At 44.7% G+C, this 19,308-nt stretch overlaps 1 protein-coding gene across 5 annotated transcripts in view; it reads right to left on the bottom strand.

Annotated features, from left to right (window-relative positions):
• The window catches only part of bcas1 (brain enriched myelin associated protein 1), a 250,541-nt gene that overhangs the window by 158,675 nt on the left and 72,558 nt on the right, over nt 1-19,308 (bottom strand). For 4 of the 5 annotated variants that reach the window (XM_086005294.1, XM_086005297.1, XM_086005296.1 and 1 more), the window contains exons 3-4: nt 7,689-7,773; nt 2,933-2,992 (exon numbers count right to left, since the gene is read on the bottom strand). In XM_086005294.1, coding sequence (XP_085861420.1) covers nt 2,933-2,992; nt 7,689-7,773 — 145 coding nt within the window. The remainder of the gene's footprint in view (nt 1-2,932; nt 2,993-7,688; nt 7,774-19,308) is intronic. The other variant, XM_086005295.1, reaches the window with a different exon arrangement.

Below are 19,308 nucleotides of genomic sequence, written 5' to 3' on the forward strand. Positions count from 1 at the left end.
ATTCTTTTTTTTTTTAAAGAGGCACACCTTGATAATAAGATACAGATATTTTATGATGAAGCATAGCCAATATTTGAATTTAAGGTTGCTCTGTTCTAGAATAGCTAGAACCTAAACATAGTCCATATGGCAAATGTTTGCCTAGTACATTAAAAATGAATGTTTGTGTAATGGCTGCTTTTACATTATGCTAATGAAATGTCAAATTCTAGGATTGCTAGGCATGAGAGCCGTGGAGGCTGGGTCATTAAGTACATTTAAGGTGGAGATAGACAGATTTTTGCAAGATAAGGGAGTGAAGGGTTATGGGGAGTGGGCAGGGAAGTGGCTTTGAGCCCAAGATCAGCCATGATCTTATTGAATGGTGGAGCAGGCTCGAGGGGCCAAGTGACCTATTCCTGCTCCTATTTCTTAAGTTCTTATGTATTTTTTTGTTGAATCTCAGTCACATGGAGCGGAGTATAAAGGCTGAGAAAGATATGGTTTTATGGCTCTTTTGAATTGTGATGATGTACATGTTTCATTGTTAATCTGATCCTCACTGCGCAGAACATTTTTATTGTGGACTAGCTGGAGTGCCCGGCGGTGCCGAGGGTTTTTTGAGGGCATGTTGTTGTTGGAAGAGAGAGAGAAACTGGGGGGAGAAGAGAGAGACTGGGGGGGGAGAGAGCGACTGGGGGGAAGGGGGGAGAGAGCAACTGGGGGGAAGAGAGAGAAAGAGAGACTGGGGGGGAGAGAGAGACTGGGGGGGAGAGAGCGACTAGGGGGAAGAGAGAGAGAGACTGGGGGGGAGAGAGAGGGAAAGAGAGAGGGGGAGGGAGAGAGAGACCGGGGGGAGAAGACAGAGATGGGGGGGAAGAGAGAGAGAGAGAGAGACTGCTGGATTTAGTTCGGGATTAGCCTGAAGAGAGGGGGGGAAGGAACGCCTCAGGCCTGGCCCGATGGACCCCTGCGAAGGAAGGAAGGAAGGAAGAAGGCGAGCTCTCCCTCCCTCTCCCACCCCCTCACTCTTTCCCTCCCTCACCCTCTCTCCCACCCTCCCCCTGTCTCTCCCTGCTTTACTCTCTCTCCCTCCCTCCCCTCTCCTCTCCTCTCCCTCCCCCTCTCCTCTCCCTCCCCCTCTCCTCTCCCTCCCTCCCCTCCTCTCCCTCCCCTCCTCTCCCTCCCCCTCTCCTCCCCCTCCCTCCCCCTCTCCTCCTCTCTCTCCCTCCCCCTCTCCCTCCCTCCCTCCCCCTCTCGTCTCCCTCCCTCCTCTCCCTCCTTCCCTCCCTCCCTCCTCTCCTGCCCTCCTCTCCCTCCCTCCTCTCTCTCCCTCCCCCTCTCCTCTCTCTCCCTCCCCCTCTCCTCTCCCTCCCTCCCCCTCTCCTCTCCCTCCCCCTCTCCTCTCCCTCCCTCCCCCTCTCCTCTCCCTCCCCCCTCTCTCCCTCCCTCCTCTCCCTCCCCCTCTCCTCTCCTTCCCCCTCCTCCTCTCCTCTCCCTCCCCCTGTCTCTCCCTGATTTCCTCTCTCTCCCTCCCTCCCCCTCTCTCTCTCCCTCCCTCCCCCTCTCTCTCTCCCTCCCCCTCTCTCTCTCCCTTTCCTCCGAGCCCGGACGCGGTGAGCCGAAGCCCTCATGTGCGGATCAGCGCCTCAGGGCCGGCCGGTGTGCGGCCGAGCGCGTGAGGTCCGGCCCGACTCTCAGGTCCCGCTCCGGGCCGCTGCCGACGTTCACGCGCTCGCTGTCTCCCGCCCCGCCAGCCTTTACCAAGATGGCGGCGATGGCTACACTCAGCTCAGACCTGCCGCGCCAGCCTTTACCAAGATGGCGGCGATCGCGGGCCGCTGGTTTGGAATCGGGCCCAGCGGGACGGGCGGTGCCTAGCTCGGGCGTGGCTGGTGAGGAGAGGCCGAGGCTTCGAGGCCTGAGGCCTGCAGGCAGCTCATCCACCGCCGAGGGGAGGAAAGCCCGAGTCCCCTTTGCAAAAGGATTAATTTTTCTTTTAAAAGCAACTTTTTTTTTTACTGGAAATCTATATTTCAAAATAAACACACAGAAAGTGGGAAAAATAAATCAATAGTTAGGAATCAAGATGGCGGCCACTCACCTCAACTCAGAAGGATTAGGCCCGCCCACACACACAATGAAACGCCCTCCGTGACACACCGATTGGTCAACCATCAGGTTAATCCCCTGTACGATTGGTCAACCATCACATCACTCAACGCTAATGAGCGGAATTTTGCCGTTTTTTGAAACGTTTTTGTATACTGTCCGAACAATTTTTGTCTGACCAAAAAGTAAATACACCTATTAGACTCCCCTAATGATAAGCTTTCTTTTGATATAACATATGTGTAGGTACGCTCTATAACTTTTGATTGTATAGCCGGACAGACAGACAGACAAACAGACAGACAGACTCTTTTATTTATATATATAGATTATGTACTTCCTTCTGTATTCACTACATGTTCCTCCTTAGCTTTCATTTCTCTCGCTTTAACCTGCTGAAACCATGATTACTTATCTCATAACTGCTCCAAGCTCCGATCTGTTACTTTCTTTCCATTCTCCCAACCCAGAGCCAGATGACAGCATAATACTGGATCACGCAACTCCTGAGGTATAGTTCGTGTGACACTTGATAACTTTTCTGACAAAGTAACAGTTAGAAGCGAGTCAATTTGACAACAGAAATAAAATCATCTTTGGGGAACAGAACCCAAGCTCAGAACAGAAGTTTCATAGGGTTAAACACAATGGATAGAAAAGATGCCCAGAGGCACAAAGGGCATTTTAAAAAAAGCAATTGGGATGCAAATCAGGTAAAATAATGATCTAAAGCACAAAGTAGACTGAATGATTAAATTGGTTTAAGATAGTAAGGGAAAGGCGTGGCTAGTGTAGTTAGGGATGTGGAAACACAAGCGATTTAGTACTCTGTACTACATACCTTTGACGTTTCCAGACTTTAAATGTAATTTCCTCATCAGGTAATCAAATCTCCAGATTTCTTCAGATGGAACAAATGAAGAATGGAAAGAGACAGAATGATGAAACAGAAAGAAAATACTAGAGAATAAAACGAAATAGAAGTAAAGAGATGTATATGCAGTATTGTATATTACGCAACTTTCTCAACCCTCCCTCACAACTGCTCGCTCAGTGACAAGAAAGTACCCAAGTACTTGGCCATTCCACTACCTGCAGGTGACCATAGTTTCATATTTCTCAATTGATTTTCAGTGATGACAGAGCCTGTTTTTCAAATCTTTGTGAGAAATGATGTGCATTTTGTTAGAAAATAAACAGCACAGAGAGCAACATCTCAATCCATTAATACACTCAGTTAAAATAGTTTTAAAATGTTAATGAGGTTTAATAATTGCTTTCACTTTTTAGTGAGAATGTGAGGTAAAACAGAACAGATTGCAATGGTATACTTGATGTACTGTATCTCACTATGGGTCAATTGTGCTCTGTCACATTTGTGAAACAGCTATGATTGTGTGTCAAATAAGTAAAAACATGTTTAGGCCTCACTGTCAGCAGTGATTAATTTTTAAATTTTACACCAGTGAACAATCACTGGTTTGTTTAGGCAGGTTTAAATGCTATCTATGGAGTACAATTCCACTGGATGACAATATTGGTGCCTGTTAAATCAGCAAATCACAGTAATTGTCAGCATGTGTGACTACGGCACCCTGTCAGTTACTTGAACTGAATGAGAGCCATTCAGATACACAGAAAAGTCAGACATGAACCCAAACCATGACCTAGAAATTGGACCTTTCTGCACTCATTTTTTGGGCACAGAGTGGGGACAAAAAGCATCAATTTCACAGTATCTCCCACCTTTAAAGTAAAAAATGTCCTAAAGGGTTTCACAGGGCCATAATCAGACACAGATGACTGTCAAGCCAGAGAAGGATATAGTAGAAGAAGTGAGCAAAAGCTTGGTCAGATGTAGATTGTAAGAGGGTCTTAAAGGAGGAAAGGGAGGTGGAGGGGCAGAGGAGATTATGGGGGGGGGGGATTTCCAGAGCATGGGGCTTAGACGGCTGTAGGCACAGCTGCCAATAGTAGAGTAAAGCACAAGGGAGTCCACAAGAGGCCATAGCCGGAGGAACAGAGAGTTCTGGAGTGAGTTGGAGAGTTTGAGGAGGATACAGAGATAGGGCGGGGCAAGGCTAGGAAGGGATTTAAACATGAGGATGGGAATTTTAAATTGGAATTTTTAAATTGCAATATAACCTGTTTATATGCTTTGTTATGCTGAGTGATGAGCTAGATTATAATCTACATTTGTTTCTTTTTCCAATTTTGTAATCTTTTAACAGAAAGATATGTGGTACATATTGTGCTCCATACTGGACATTGAAGAGGTTCAGCAGCACACACCCAACCGGTAAAATAGCATATGGTAAATAAAGTAACTTGGTCATCACAGTTTAAAATGAAATGCAAAGCTCATCTTCTATTCAGGGTCAGTATTTTTAGTGTTAGCACGTGTCACATCAGGGAGGGTTCCCTTTCTGCACCACTTACCTACCTCAAAACACAGGACCAAAAATAGTCAACTTTAAATAAATAATTTAAATTTTCAATTCAGGTTAACTTTTGGTCTTTCCCTTTTATTTATAATGACTGATTGTTTTTAATTATTAAAAAAATGCTCCATGTGAACAGCAAATGCAATGACACCTAACTGGGCTTAACTTCCTTCCACTGTACACGGAATGATCTGATATACTTGAACTTTGGGTGTCAACCCATGACAGCATGCCAATTACTCCGCAGTATGTCTTTAAACATCCTGGTAATTAACAAAGCTCATTCTCTTAAAAGCTGGGTGTATTTCTCCATTGTTTGCATTACTAATCCATAAGCAAACACAACTTGCAGCTCTGGAGATTCATATTTGTCCCAGAGCTACCACCAAAGTCACTAATACCTTCATAGCATTACTGCATTCTTTGGGCTCTAACTCGATAAAGATTAATATTTAAATGATGTCTTTATGTCAGCTGTGGCCTACGATAGACTGAATGGATTATAGGAAAACCTGCTATCTCTTGCAGCTTATTGGTCATCTTTTCAGTGTACTCTTTTGGTTTGGGTGCTAAAACAAATAAACTGTAACTAATAAAACATTAAAGGAAACTTAACAACTTAAATTAAAATTTGATTGGCCAGGGTGATGATGCACTCCAGTCCTTGCGGCGCCCACCGGTCGCGGAAGGCCTCAAGCGTGCCGGCGTACACCGCGTGCTCCATCTCCAGGGCCACCCAGGCGCGAACGTGAGTTTATGGGTCATAGAAAGTTGGTGTTTCTATCAACCTGAATTAATTTTGCCTATTGAGGTGATCCAGCTGGAAGTAGTTCTGATTATTTAAATACCTCTCTTCAACACTGGTCTAAAAGGGGTGTTGGTAATGCAGGAATGATCAATAGTGTTTTGCTTTCCTTTGTAAACAAGTGCCGAACTGTTTACAAAGTGCACTAGAGCCATTTATTGGTGGAGAACGAGTACTACAAGTCAGAATTTGACTCAATTCCTCCATTTATACTGCCTTTGTCAGAATGAAAGAAATTTCACGTTCATGAATAAAATGTACAGACTTGGATTTTAATATTTCTATATAAAATAGCACCAATGCAGCATAGTATTTGCACAAGTTTACTGGTCTGATTTGAAAAACAATTTCATGGTAACAAATTAACTTTTATTGCTTGCTTTCAATTACTTCTGCCCTGATGTTATGACTGAATTACGATAGTGAACTAAGGAGTAGATGGCACAGGAAGTTTAATGACCATTACTTTTCTGGTTGCGTACACAAGCAAACAATTTGTGGAGAATGGTTATTTACAACTTCCAATTTATTGTTTTTGGGGTGGGGTGGTGGAGGCCTGTGCTTTTAATTAAAGGGGCAGTGTCTTCATGAAAAGAATGTGCTTGGTAAATCTTTGTTTCATTTGTTTACATATAAACATATACAACATACAAAGTGTATTGATTATATCAGCATGAAATGTGTTAACGTGTTACTTGCACATGATAACAGAAACACACCAACAAAAAAGATTTGCAAAACAATTTTCACAATTAAAACATTTAAATATTTAACTTAAAATGGTACCACCAAAAAAAAATTTCATGTTAAAAGCAACATGGACCCACCTTGATGCGACTGCAAGGTGGTGTTACGAGTGGAATGGGGACAGAAGCTTGTACGTCCTTAAATTTAATAATTACAATTACCCCTTTCATCCAAGTGCTCTGCAAATATCAGCTATCTTAGGCAGGTGACAATTACTGTTTAAGGTAGTGTAGTCCACTTTAACTGTTCCCGCTTGTGGGATTTCATTAGAAAGGAGAATCAGGCAGGATATAAAAATGGGTGACTGATCTTCTGCCACTTATTTCCCACTCAACTTCCCAGTGACCTTCTGGTTTGGGAGGTCTTCAAAATTTATACAACAAAATACAGATATCATGTGCAGCACTAAATAGGAATATATATACACGCTAGTGAAATTAGTTATTCTGAAATCATAATGCTGGGAATGACGAGGTTGGAACAGCAGTATGCTTTTCTCAGATATGAATAAAATGGCTCAGTATGTGATTTCTGGGTGGAGTGATTTTTAACATTACCCGCCCAGCAGAAACTGGTCAAAATCGCCCAGGTTACTTACCTGCCCTAGAACTGCCGGGAACTAACTGTTCCCAATTTTAACTGAGCAGGCAACAAGGACGCCTGCCCAAAGCCAGCGGGGTCCTTTTTATCATATATATGCACATCAGGTTCCAATGGCGCCATCAGCATCCAACTGCAATTTTAAACTTAGCGGCTTGAGCGGGAAGCCACAGTGGCTATCCCGCCAGGTGACGACAGCGGAGAAGAGGATTCGGGGCCAAACAGCTAAGGTTTTTAACTTTTAAGAATGTTCCTCCAGACCCCACCAGGAAAGCTTAGGCCTCCCTTGGTGCGGACTCACCCCACTTCCCTATTGCGTGATCCTTGCAAGACAAGCCCAGCAGCCGATACTGCACCTACCTGCTATAATAGCAAAATACTGCTGAGTATTTCCAGCATTTTCTGTTGTTATTTCTGCACCTACCTGCTGTTGGCCGGTGGCCACCGGGCCACGTGATTTTCAGTCGCTTCCCACCTGGAATGAGTTGGCCGGTGGGATTTAGATGAACCCCTCGAGTTATAATAGCCCAGGTCTCATTTCTGGAGCAGCGGGTGAGTTTCTAACTCACACCACTACTCACCAGCCCAAAACCAACCCTGAGTTAAAATCGAGCTTTTGATCCCCATCTTAACTAACCTGTATGTAAAGATAGATTAATGGCCTCTTCAATGTCACATCAGGCTGTATATTCAGAATTGAAAATATATTCTTACTTGGGTATGCGTGATGTTACAAGTCTCTTAAAATTGGTTCCTGGGTTTTAAACTATCTGAAGACCATGGCAAGAAAGATCTGTTTTAAAAGTTGCAAATTTAAATGAAAATTTGCTGAACATTAATTTAGTGTTAGCAGATTGCAATACAGATTTTTTCTAAGTTTGACACTCTAAGTAATCAGCTTCAATATCTAAAGGACAATATGTTGGAACATGGAGAATAATGATACAAAGGATGTTCTTCATCTTTAATCAAGATGTACCTATTAAATAGTTCATACATACCAGTATTACTCTTACTTTGAACTGAATTCTGCAAGGGTTTTTCTAGAGTAGGACCATTCTGAACAATCTCAGCATCAGTTTTAGCCTGAAAAAGGAAAATATGTATAATTACCAAAAGGTAAAATGTTATACTGTACTTTGTGTATGGCCAATTGAATGCCAGGCAAGTGACATTTTCTTGCTATGAAATAAACAATTAAGTAGTTTAAGAACAATATCTAAAATAAAAGTCCATATGCATAGCGTGCAGAACTGTGGAATGCACACTTTATGAATTGAGTGATGAACAACTGATAATTTATGAATGACAAAGTCACATGTGAATTATTAAGGTTTTTGCTACCATTGTAACAAATTCTGTATTCACCAGTTCCCCAGTGAGAATTTTAGATACACAATTCCCTGATCACCAATTTCTTTGGAAAAAATAATATTTTCCTGAGGCCTATTACAAGTATATTGGGAATTGTATAATCTTCTGGACGCATATCTTCCCTCCAGAAATCAACTGAACCATCCTGAAAATCTCCTTACCAAAGAGTAAAGAAACAATATATATTGTGGTGGTGTTGAGATTATAAGGTACACAATGTTAATGCCAATGTGCCAAGGGCAAAACTAAGGTCTTTGTGATATCAGAAAACAAAAGCTTAACGGCTCTTTTTTTGATGGGAGTTAACCTCTAAAAGGAAGACCAAAGGAGAATAGTTCCATTGTGACCTATGCTTATATTTTACTCACATACCAATACTATCATTCAAAACAACTTTCAATTCACAGCACTGTTTAACTTATTACTGCCCGGTTTCAAGCCAATGAGAGGCCAGAAAATTCACCACAGTACGTGTAATTCTGTTCAACTTCATAACCACAGCCATTGCAAGAAGAGAGTGAAAAGTTTTAGCATTTTGAAATGAACCTGTTTTATACTAAATGCACACATCCCTTCTCATAAAATAGAAACAAGTACCTCTACAGAGGCAATGATGATGTCATTACATTATATAAGCATTCAACTCTGGACAAGACTATGGCAGTGATTTCAACAGGACCAGAACTTTCAGAACAGTATGATTATGTTTGGGTTTTGTGTGCTCATTCGCACGTAAACCTTTTAATCATGTTACAGCAAAAAAAAACTGTTCTCGAATCACAATGTGCTTCCGTAGAGTTTCTCTGTTATATTCTGTTGTGGCTCTCGACAGTGCAATGAATGAAATACAGTTTAAAGAATATTTGGGTCGGTTTAAAAAAATAGCATAAGACCTAAAACACAGTAAAGGGAAAGCTTTTCAGCTAACTAAGTCCAGAGGACAATACAAGGGCTGCAGTCCAGAAGAGCCCCATGAACTGGTGGTTCCTTGCTCGATTCTGGAAAGCTCTTCCACCATGTGTTGAAGCTGAGTGACCTCTCGGGCCCTGGCTCTAATCATGCTTATAGTCAAGAAGGCAGAGCTCCTATGGTGTGCACACCCTACATCTTATATCCCTGCTCCTTTCAGGTTCTAATCCTGAACTCACTCAAATCATTTGATTTTACACCAAGTACATGTACATAATTAAACACATGACATTGGATTAACTCATGACTCGAGAGAGTAATACAATCTTTGTGACATAATGACTAAAGAATTACAGCATCAAAACGAGGCGATTAACAAATGTTAATCCAACTATATAATAAATATTCATATACTAACTAGAATGGGGGAAAAATCCTATTTGCTCCCATATCTTTTCCAAACCCTCTGTTTGCCTTCTATGGTTCCTGTTCTACTTCTCCCCAATAACAAACAATCCACAATTATAAAAAAGAGCACATTCAATTTGCCTAGAGTTCTACGTACTATATCTAGCTGGGTGGCTGTTTTGTAGATTAATCAGAAACATATTTCACAAACAAGATACTGCGGTCCTGCCACTCGAACTCCACCCCGATCCAGACCCATTTTCCTGCGTTGAGGGCCATTACATAGGATTACATAGGGTATACAGCACAGAAACAGGCCAATCGGCCCAACCAATCCATGCTGGCAATTATGCTCCACTCGAGCCTCCTCCAGTCTTTCCTCATCTAACTCTATCAGCATAATCAACAAGCGAGACTCTAACCATCTCCCCTTGACATTCAATGGCATTCCCATCGCTGAATCCCCCACTATCAACATCCTGGGGGTTATCATTGATCAGAAACTGAACTGGACCAGCCATATAAATACTGTGGCTACAAGAGCAGGCCAGAGGCTGGGAATTCTGCGGCGAGTGTCTCACCTCCTGACTCCCCAAAGCCTTTCCACCATCTACAAGGCACAAGTCAGGAGTGTGATGGAATACTCTCCACTTGCCTGGATGAGTGCAGCTCCAACAACACTCAAGAAGCTCGACACCATTCAGGATAAAGCAGCCCGCTTGATTGGCACTCCATCCACCACCTTCAACATTCACTCCCTCCACCACCGACACACTGTGGCTGCAGTGTGTACCATCTACAAGATGCACTGCAGCAACTCGCCAAAGCTCCTTCAACAGCACCTTCCAAACCCGCGACCTCTACCACTTAGAAGGACAAGGGCAGCAGATGCACGGGAACATCACCACCTACAAGTTCCCCTCCAAGCCACACACCATCCTGACTTGGACCTGTATCGCCGTTCCTTCACTGTCGCTGGGCCAAAATCCTGGAACTCCCTTCCTAACAGCATTGTGGGTGTACCTACACCATATGGACTGCAGCGGTTCAAGAAGGCGGCTCACCACCATCTTCTCAAGGGCAATTAGGGATGGGCACTAAATGCAGGCCTAGCCAGCGACGCCCACATCCCATCAATGAATAAAAAAAATAATAATAATAATCCTCTATTCCCTTCTTCCTCATATGCTTATCCAGCCTCCCCTTAAATGCATTGATACTTTTCGCTTCAACCACTCCCTGTGGTAGCGAGTTCCACATTCTCACCACTCTTTGGGTAAAGAAGTTTCTTCTGAATTCCCTATTGGATTTTTTGGTGACTATCTTATATTGATGGCCTCTAGTTATACTCTTCCCCACAAGTGGAAACATTCTCTCTGTATCCACTCTATCAAAACCTTTCATAATTTTAAAGACCACTATTAGGTCACCCCTCAGTCTTCCTTTTTCAAGAGAAAAGAGACCCAGCCTGTTCATCCTTTCCTGATATGTATACCCTCACATTTCTAGTATCATCCTTGTAAATCTTCTCTGCACCCTCTCCAGTGCCTCTATATCCTTTTTACAATATGGTGACCATAACGGCATGCAGTACTCTAAGGGTTGGATTTTGCTGACACTCAGAGTGCAGGTTTGGAGGCGGATCCGCTGTCAAAATAGCAAAGATTGACAGCGGGTAGGAAACCCGCTGTCAACCTGCCTCCGCGCAAGTCTCCCAGGTGTCGGGTCTGTCTGCACAGAACTGACCCGACATCAAGTGGCGGGGGAGATAATTGAGATCATTAAATGGCTTGTTAACAGCCAGTTTAATGTTCTTTTGAGCCTACCTTGCAATTTTATGTGCTCCCCACAAGTTACCCGCTGCTTGGAGAACACTCCAGCTCACCCTGTCATGAGTTGAGTCTGCTTTGATTTATCTGATAACTTGACAGCTGCAGAAGTGGTATAAAGGATCCATATTAAAGATGTTCAATTTCAGAGCTCAGAAACTGTTGGTTACTGCATTTGTAAGATAAATAGGGGGAAAATTCAGTGGCGCCCCCTTTGGGGCGCTAACTTTGCTGGGGCGCTACTTTTAGCGCCCCTGCACCGTAAATTCAATGGTAGTGCTCCAAGCAGGAGGCTGGGCGCTACTGGAAGTGCCACACATGTTGGCATGTAGTGCCGCAGTATTGCAGGCCTCTCTCCCCTGATTAAAGGGGAGGGGCCTGGCACTGGACGCACCGGGGCCCTGCCAGACTACCGGGGACCGGTGTGCTGGGAAAATGGCCCGGCACTCAAGAGGAGTGCCGGGCTGACCAATTGCGGCCGGCACTCCACGTTAAAAAGCGCAAGGGGGCAGGTGTTAGCAGGCGGCCAAAAGAAATGGCCGCCTGGCACCTGCCCTTTAATTTGCATCGCTGCGGCCGCAAAAACGCCACCCTGACCCCTCGGGGCGCTAACGAGAGGTGCAAAGCAACCCAATTTTTCCCCCATAGACATTTCTTTAGCTTGCAAGTGTTTAGAGCCAACTGTATATCCAGTGCCACCTCATTGGAACAACCTTGCTACCATTGACAGATCGCTTCTGTCATCTCACTTGCAGCTGCCATCTATTTCAGCAACATCGATGCCCTTGAAAAAATCTCACCTTAGTCCTCTGAATCCCACCACAATCAGCCCCAACACCAACATCACCAGGCACACCAACATCACCAACCTTCTTTGCCATCACCTGATGCTGCACAGGACACAGGGCATCAGCACTTGACAACATGCTGCCCGGGAGGCCAGGATGGCATCACCATGGCCAGATTTACTTCACTTGACACTGTAAACCCCGGCTGCCACATGATATGCCAGGTTAACACCATCCCACACCTGCACCATAAAGCATCCCTATAAAGTCCAAGTCATTCCTTTCACATTCATCACAATAGCTGGGGGGGGGAAGTTATGTCTCAACATTCACTGGAACTCACTGAGTCACTTCTCAATGTGTGCACAGATCTGTCCAATAAGGTGAAGTTTTGAAAATATAGATTTCAATGTATGACACCACATTACCAGAAACTTCACATGAACATTGACTAAACCTTTCAAGTGCCTACCCTTGTGTGTTGTTAGTTGATATGCTTGCAGTAGGATGAGGGTTGAGTGTGAGGGGTGGCTAGTGAGATGGGGAAGTGATAATAATATAAATAGAGGGATGGGTGGAGGTGCAAGGTAAGTTGGTGTAAGGATGTGTTGGAGTTGTGAGGTGAGGCCCGATCACAGCATCGGACCTGTGAGGGGGCAGTGACCGACAGAGCTTAAAAGCGGCGGCAGTTTCAAACCGGCGGCAGTTGCGAGGTGAGGCCCGATCAGAGCATCGGACCTGTGAGGGGGCAGTGACCGGCAGAGCTTAAAAGCGGCGGCAGTTTCAAACCGGCGGCAGTTGCGAGGTGAGGCCCGATCAGAGCATCGGACCTGTGAGGGGGCAGTGACCGGCAGAGCTTAAAATCGGCGGCAGTTGCGAGGTGAGGCATATCAATTCAACAGCAGAGGAGAGAGGTAAAAAGTAATCCAAGTGTGACGTCACCAGGAAGCAGGTAAGTGATTGGTTGGTGAGTATCTCTTTTATGACAAGCTTAAATTCTGCGGTTTATATTTTCTTGGGTCTCTGTGGTGTAATGGGGACAGTTGGTAAATAAGCGCCCTAGAGTATATCTTTAACTGGTGGTATTGAATTAATTTAAATTAATTAAAGGGGTAAGTCATGCCAGGAGAGCCCAGCCCCGTGTTGTGCTCCTCTTGCTCTATGTGGGAATTCAGGGACGCTGCCAGTGTCCCTGATGACCACGTGTGCCGGAAATGCATCCAGCTGCAGCTACTAACGGGTCGTATTGAGGCGCTGGAGCTGTGGATGGATGGGTTGTGGAGCATTCACGATGCTGAGAGGGTCGTGGATTACACGTTTGATGAGTTGGTCACGCCGCAGGGTAGGGCTGCACAGGCAGGAGGGAAATGGGTGACCACCAGGCGGAGCAGTAGAAGCAGACAGGTAGTGCAGGAGACCCCTGTGGCCATCCCCCTTTTAAATAGGTATACCAATTTGGATACTGTTGAGGGGGATGACTCACCAGAGGAAGGCAGCAGCAGCCAACTTCCTGGCGCCGGGGGTGTTGCTGCTGCTCAGGAAGGGAGGAAAAAGAGTGGGAGAGCAATAGTGGTAGGGGATTCTATCATAAGGGGAACAGATAGACGGTTCTGTGGCCGTAGACGTGACTCCAGGATGGTTTGTTGCCTCCCTGGTGCCAGGGTCAAGGATGTCACTGAACGGCTGCAGGGCATTCTGAAGGGGGAGGGGGAACAGGCAGAGGTCGTGGTTCACATTGGGACCAACGACATAGGTAGGAAGACGGATGAGGTCCTGCAACAAGAATTTAGGGAGCTAGGTAGCAGATTAAAGAGCAGGACCTCAAAGGTAGTAATCTCTGGATTAATCCCGGTGCCACGTGCTAGTGAGTATAGGAATAGGAGGATAGAGCAGATGAATGCGTGGCTAAAGAGTTGGTGCAGGAGGGAGGGCTTTAGTTTCCTGGATCACTGGGCCTGCTTCTGGGAAAGGTGGCACTTGTACAAGTCGGACGGGTTGCACCTGAACCAGAGCGGGATAAATATCCTTGCGGGGAGCACTGTTCGGGGGGGTTTAAACTAAAATGGCAGGGGGTTGGGAACCTGAACAGGGAGACAGAGGAAAGGAAAACGGGGATAAAAGCAAAAGATAGGAAGGAGAAAAACAAAAGTGGCAGTCAGAGAAATCAACGGTTTAAATCAAACGTGGCCACAGTAAATAATAATTCTAATAGGTCTAAGAGCATTAAAAAAACAAGCCTGAAGGCTTTGTGTCTTAATGCGAGGAGCATTTGTAATAAGGTGGATGAATTGGCTGCGCAAATAGAGGTAAACGAATACGATTTGGTTGGGATTACAGAAACGTGGCTCAAGGATGGCCAAGACTGGGAACTCAACATCCAGGGGTATTCGATATTCAGGAAAGATAGGCAAAAAGGAAAGGGAGGTGGGGTAGCATTACTGGTTAAAGAAGGGATTAATACAATTGTAATGAAGGATATTAGCTCTGATGATGTGGAATCTGTATGGGTAGAATTGAGAAATAGTAAGGGGAAAAAAACATTAGTGGGAGTGGTATATAGACCTCCAAACAGTAAGGTGGAGGTTGGGGATGGCATTAAAAGGGAAATTAAAGAAGCGTGCAATAAGGGCACAGCAGTCATCATGGGTGACTTTAACCTACATATAGATTGGGCCAACCAAATTAGTAACAATACTGTGGAGGAGGAATTCCTGGAGTGTTTACGGGATGGTTTCCTGGACCAATATGTTGAGGAACCAACCAGAGATCAGGCCATCTTAGACTGGGTATTATGCAACGAGAAAGGATTAATTAGCAATCTTGTTGTACGAGGCCCCTTGGGTCGGAGCGATCATAATATGATCGAATTCTTCATTAAGATGGAGAATGAAGCAGTTGACTCAGAGACAAGGGTCCTCAATTTAAATAAAGGAAACTACGATGGTCTGAGGAGCGAGTTGGGCGGGATTGAGTGGGGAATGGCGCTCAAGGGTTGACGGTGGATAGGCAATGGCGAACATTCAAAGACCGAATGGATGAGCTACAGAATTTGTTCATCCCAGTTTGGTGCAAAAATAAAACAAAAAAGTTGACTCAACCGTGGCTAACAAGGGAAATTAGGGATAGCATAAGATCCAAGGAGAGGACATATAAATTGGCTAGAAAAAGCAATAATCCTGAGGATTGGGAGCAGTTTAGGAGTCAACAAAGGAGGACAAAGGGATTAATTAAGAAAGGGAAAATAGAATATGAGAGTAAGCTAGCAGGGAACATAAAAACTGACTGTAAAAGCTTTTATAGATATGTGAAGAGAAAAAGATTAGTGAAGTCAAGCGTAGGTCCCTTGCAGTCAGAATCGGGGGAATTTATAATGGGAAACAAGGAAATGGCTGACCAACTAGTTGCGTACTTTGGTTCTGTCTTCACAAAAGAGGACACAAATAACCTCCCAGAGATGCCGGGGAACATAGGGTCTGATGAAAGCGAGGAACTGAAAGAAAGCGAGGAACTGAAAGAAATCAGTATTTGTAGGAAAATGGTGTTAGGAAAATTGATGGGACTGAAGGCCGATAAATCCCCAGGGCCTGATGGTCTACATCCCAGGGTACTTAAGGAAGTGGCACTAGAGATAGTAGATGCACTACTGATCATCTTCCAGAACTCGATAGACTCTGGAACGGTACCCATGGATTGGAGGGTAGCTAATGTTACCCCACTATTCAAAAAAGGTGGTAGAGAAAAAGCGGGGAATTATAGACCGGTAAGCCTGACATCGGTAGTGGGGAAAATGCTAGAGTCTATTATAAAAGATGTAATAGCACAGCACTTGGAAAGCAGTGACAGGATCGGACAAAGTCAACATGGATTTACGAAAGGTAAATCATGCTTGACTAATCTACTGGAATTTTTTGAGGATGTAACTGGTAAAATAGATAAGGGAGAACCAGTGGATGTGGTGTATTTGGACTTTCAGAAGGCTTTCGATAAGGTCCCACACAAGAGATTAGCGTGCAAAATTAAGGCACATGGGGTTGGGGGCAAGGTATTGACTTGGATAGAGAACTGGTTGGCGGACAGAAAGCAAAGAGTTGGAATAAACGGGTTGTTTTCCGAGTGGCAGGCAGTGACTAGTGGGGTACCGCAAGGATCGGTCCTAGGACCCCAGCTGTTCACAATATATATTAATGATCTGGATGAGGGAATTGGATGTAATATCTCCAAATTTGCAGATGACACAAAGCTGGGCGGGAGGGTAAGCTGCGAGGAGGATGTCGGGAAAATCCAGTACGATTTGGACAGGTTGGGTGATTGGGCAGAAACATGGCAAATGCACTATAATGTGGATAAATGTGAGGTTATCCACTTTGGTGGCAAAAACAGGAAGGCAGATTATTATTTGAATGGCAATAGATTGGGAGAAGGGGAAGTGCAAAGAGACCTGGGTGTCCTTGTGCACCAGTTGCTGAAGGTAAGCATGCAGGTGCAGCAGGTGGTTAAGAAGGCAAATGGTATGTTGGCCTTCGTAGCAAGAGGGTTTGAGTACAGGAACAAGGAACTGTCTTGCTACAGTTGTACAGGGCCTTGGTGAGACCGCACCTTGAGTATTGTGTGCAGTTTTGGTCACCTTACCTGAGGAAGGACGTTCTTGCCATGGAGGGAGTGCAGCGAAGATTCACCAGGCTGATACCTGGGATGGCAGGAATGACGTATGAGGAGAGATTGTGTCGATTGGGCTTATACTCACTGGAGCTTAGAAGATTGAGAGGGGATCTCATCGAGACCTATAAAATTCTGTCAGGTCTGGACAGACTAGATGCAGGAAGGATGTTTCTGATGGCCGGGGAGTCCAGAACCAGGGGTCATAGTCTAAGGGTAAGGGGTAAACCATTTAGGACTGAAATGAGGAGGAATTTCTTCATCCAGAGAGTGGTGAACCTGTGGAATTCTCTGCCACAGAGGGCGGTGGAGGCCAGTTCATTAAATATATTCAAGAAAGAGTTGGATATGTTTCTTGAGGCTGAAGGGATCAAGGGATATGGGGAAAAGGCGGGGACAGGGTACTGAGTTTGGATGATCAGCCATGATCACATTGAATGGCGGAGCAGGCTCGAAGGGCCGAATGGCCTACTCCTGCTCCTATCTTCTATGTCTATGTTTCTATGATGTGCAGGAGTAGGGTAGGGAAGGCAGCGTGATGGGGATGTGATGAGTGCCACTGCAGGGTGAGGTTGAGTGTGGCTTTGCAGTAACGTTTCGTGATTGACTGAGATCATTGAAAGGTTGGCGCCACTTCAGCCAGGCACTTCTGACCACATCCCTGCTTGTGGCCACCTGTGCAATGTACAACCAGGCTGCGTTGATCTCCTGGGGAGGTCTCTTCCCATGGGAAGGGAAGAGAATCTCCCTGCGTGCTGTGACTCCCTCCATATGCTTATGGAGGGAATCACGGGAGAGCCTTGGTGGAGCCGTGCACCTTTGTGCAGTGCTTGTTAGTGTTTACAGCCACTCAATGCTGCAGAACACTGACAAAACAACTGTCAAAATCAACAGAAAATGCTGGAAAAACTCAGCAGGTCAGGCAACATCTGTGGAGAGAAATTTGAGTTGACGTTTCGGGTCGAAACCCTTCTTCAAAACTGGAAAGAAAAGAAAATAGATCGAAGGCAAGACTGCGATCGAACAAAAGAAGAAGAGACAATAAAAGGTATTCGAAGCCAGACGAGATGGTAATAGGCCTGTGGAGACAAAAGGCAGCTAAGATTAGGTGTGAAGTGTACTGGCAGGTAAGAGACAGCTGCCAGGTGAGAAAGAGAAACAAAAGGAAAGGGGGGGGGGGTGCGGGGGGGGAAAGGAGGACCCAAAACAAAGGGGTGGAAAAAATTATAAGGAAACCGGCTGATGACGCGTCATCAAATGACATCATCAGACCCGCTTCCTGTTAATTGGCCAGGAAACCCGCAGGGCAGGCTTAACAAGGCCAATCGACGGAAAATATTTTCGAAAGAGTGGCTGCAGACAGTAGTGGAACCAGAAACCACCAATCAGCTCTTCCGCCACCATCCCGCCTGCGCAGGGAAAATCCAGCCCTAAGTGTGGTCTAACCAAGGTTCGATACAGGTTTAGCATAACTTCCGCACTTTTCAATTCTATCCCTCTAGTGCTTGGTTTGCTTTTTTTAATGGCCTTGCTAACCTGTGGCGCAACTTTTAGTGATTTGTGTATTTGTACTCCAAGATCCCTTTGTTCCTCTACCCCACCTAGACTTGCACCCTCCAAGTAATAAGTGACCTCCCTATTCTTCCTAGCAAAATGTAATACCTCACACTTATCTGTGTTGAGCTTCATTTGCCTATTATTTGGCCATTCTGCAAGTTCATTAATGTCCTCCTGTAATTTGTTGCAGTCCTCAGTATTGACTATCACCCCCCAATTTGGTATCATCCGCAAATTTAGAAATTGTGTTTTTGATTCCAAAGTCTAAATCATTAATGTAAATTGTGAACAACAGTAGTCAGGCACTGATCCTTGTGGAACACCACTACCCACCTTCTGCCACTGTAAATAGCTACCCTTTACTCCTACTCTCTGCTTTCTGTCTTGAAGCCAGCTAGCAATCCATTCTGCTACTTGTCCCTCGACTCTGCATTCTCTGACCTTATTCATTAGTCTATTATGGGGTACCTTATCAAAGGCCTTTTGAAAATCCAGATAAATTACATCTACTGCATTACCACTGTCTACTCTCTCTGTTACCTCTTCAAAAAATTCAATAAGGTTGGTCAAGCAAGACTTTCCCTTTTGAAATCCATGCTGACTATCCATTATTATACTTTTTGTTTCTAGATGTTCTTCTATTCTCTCCTTTAGTAGAGATTCCATTATTGTTGGTGATGTTAAGCTGACTGGTCTTTAATTCCCTGGACATGTTCTATCCACCTTCTTACTTAAATATAGGTATTACGTTAGCTATCTGCCACTCATCTGGCACTACACCTTTTTCTAACGAATTATTAAATATGTGTAGTAATGCCTCTGTTATCTCTTCCCTAGATTCTTTTAAAATGCGTGGATGCAATCCATCCGGACCAGGGGTTTTACCCTCTTTGAGTTTGATTAGTTTATTTAATATATCCCCTTTTTTATTTTAAATGCACTTATCTCATTACTCATCTCATCATCCAACGTCATGTCCACCTGTTCTATCTCTCTGGTAAATACCAAAGCGAAATAATGATTTACTATTTCTGCCATCTCCCTATCGTTACCTGTGGTATTATCCTGTCTATCCCTTAATGGCCCTATTCCCATCCCAA

The sequence above is a fragment of the Somniosus microcephalus genome, chromosome 13 (assembly GCF_052327205.1).
Source record: "Somniosus microcephalus isolate GS21.2 chromosome 13, FLI_Smic_1.0, whole genome shotgun sequence".
Classification (NCBI taxonomy): domain Eukaryota; kingdom Metazoa; phylum Chordata; class Chondrichthyes; order Squaliformes; family Somniosidae; genus Somniosus; species Somniosus microcephalus.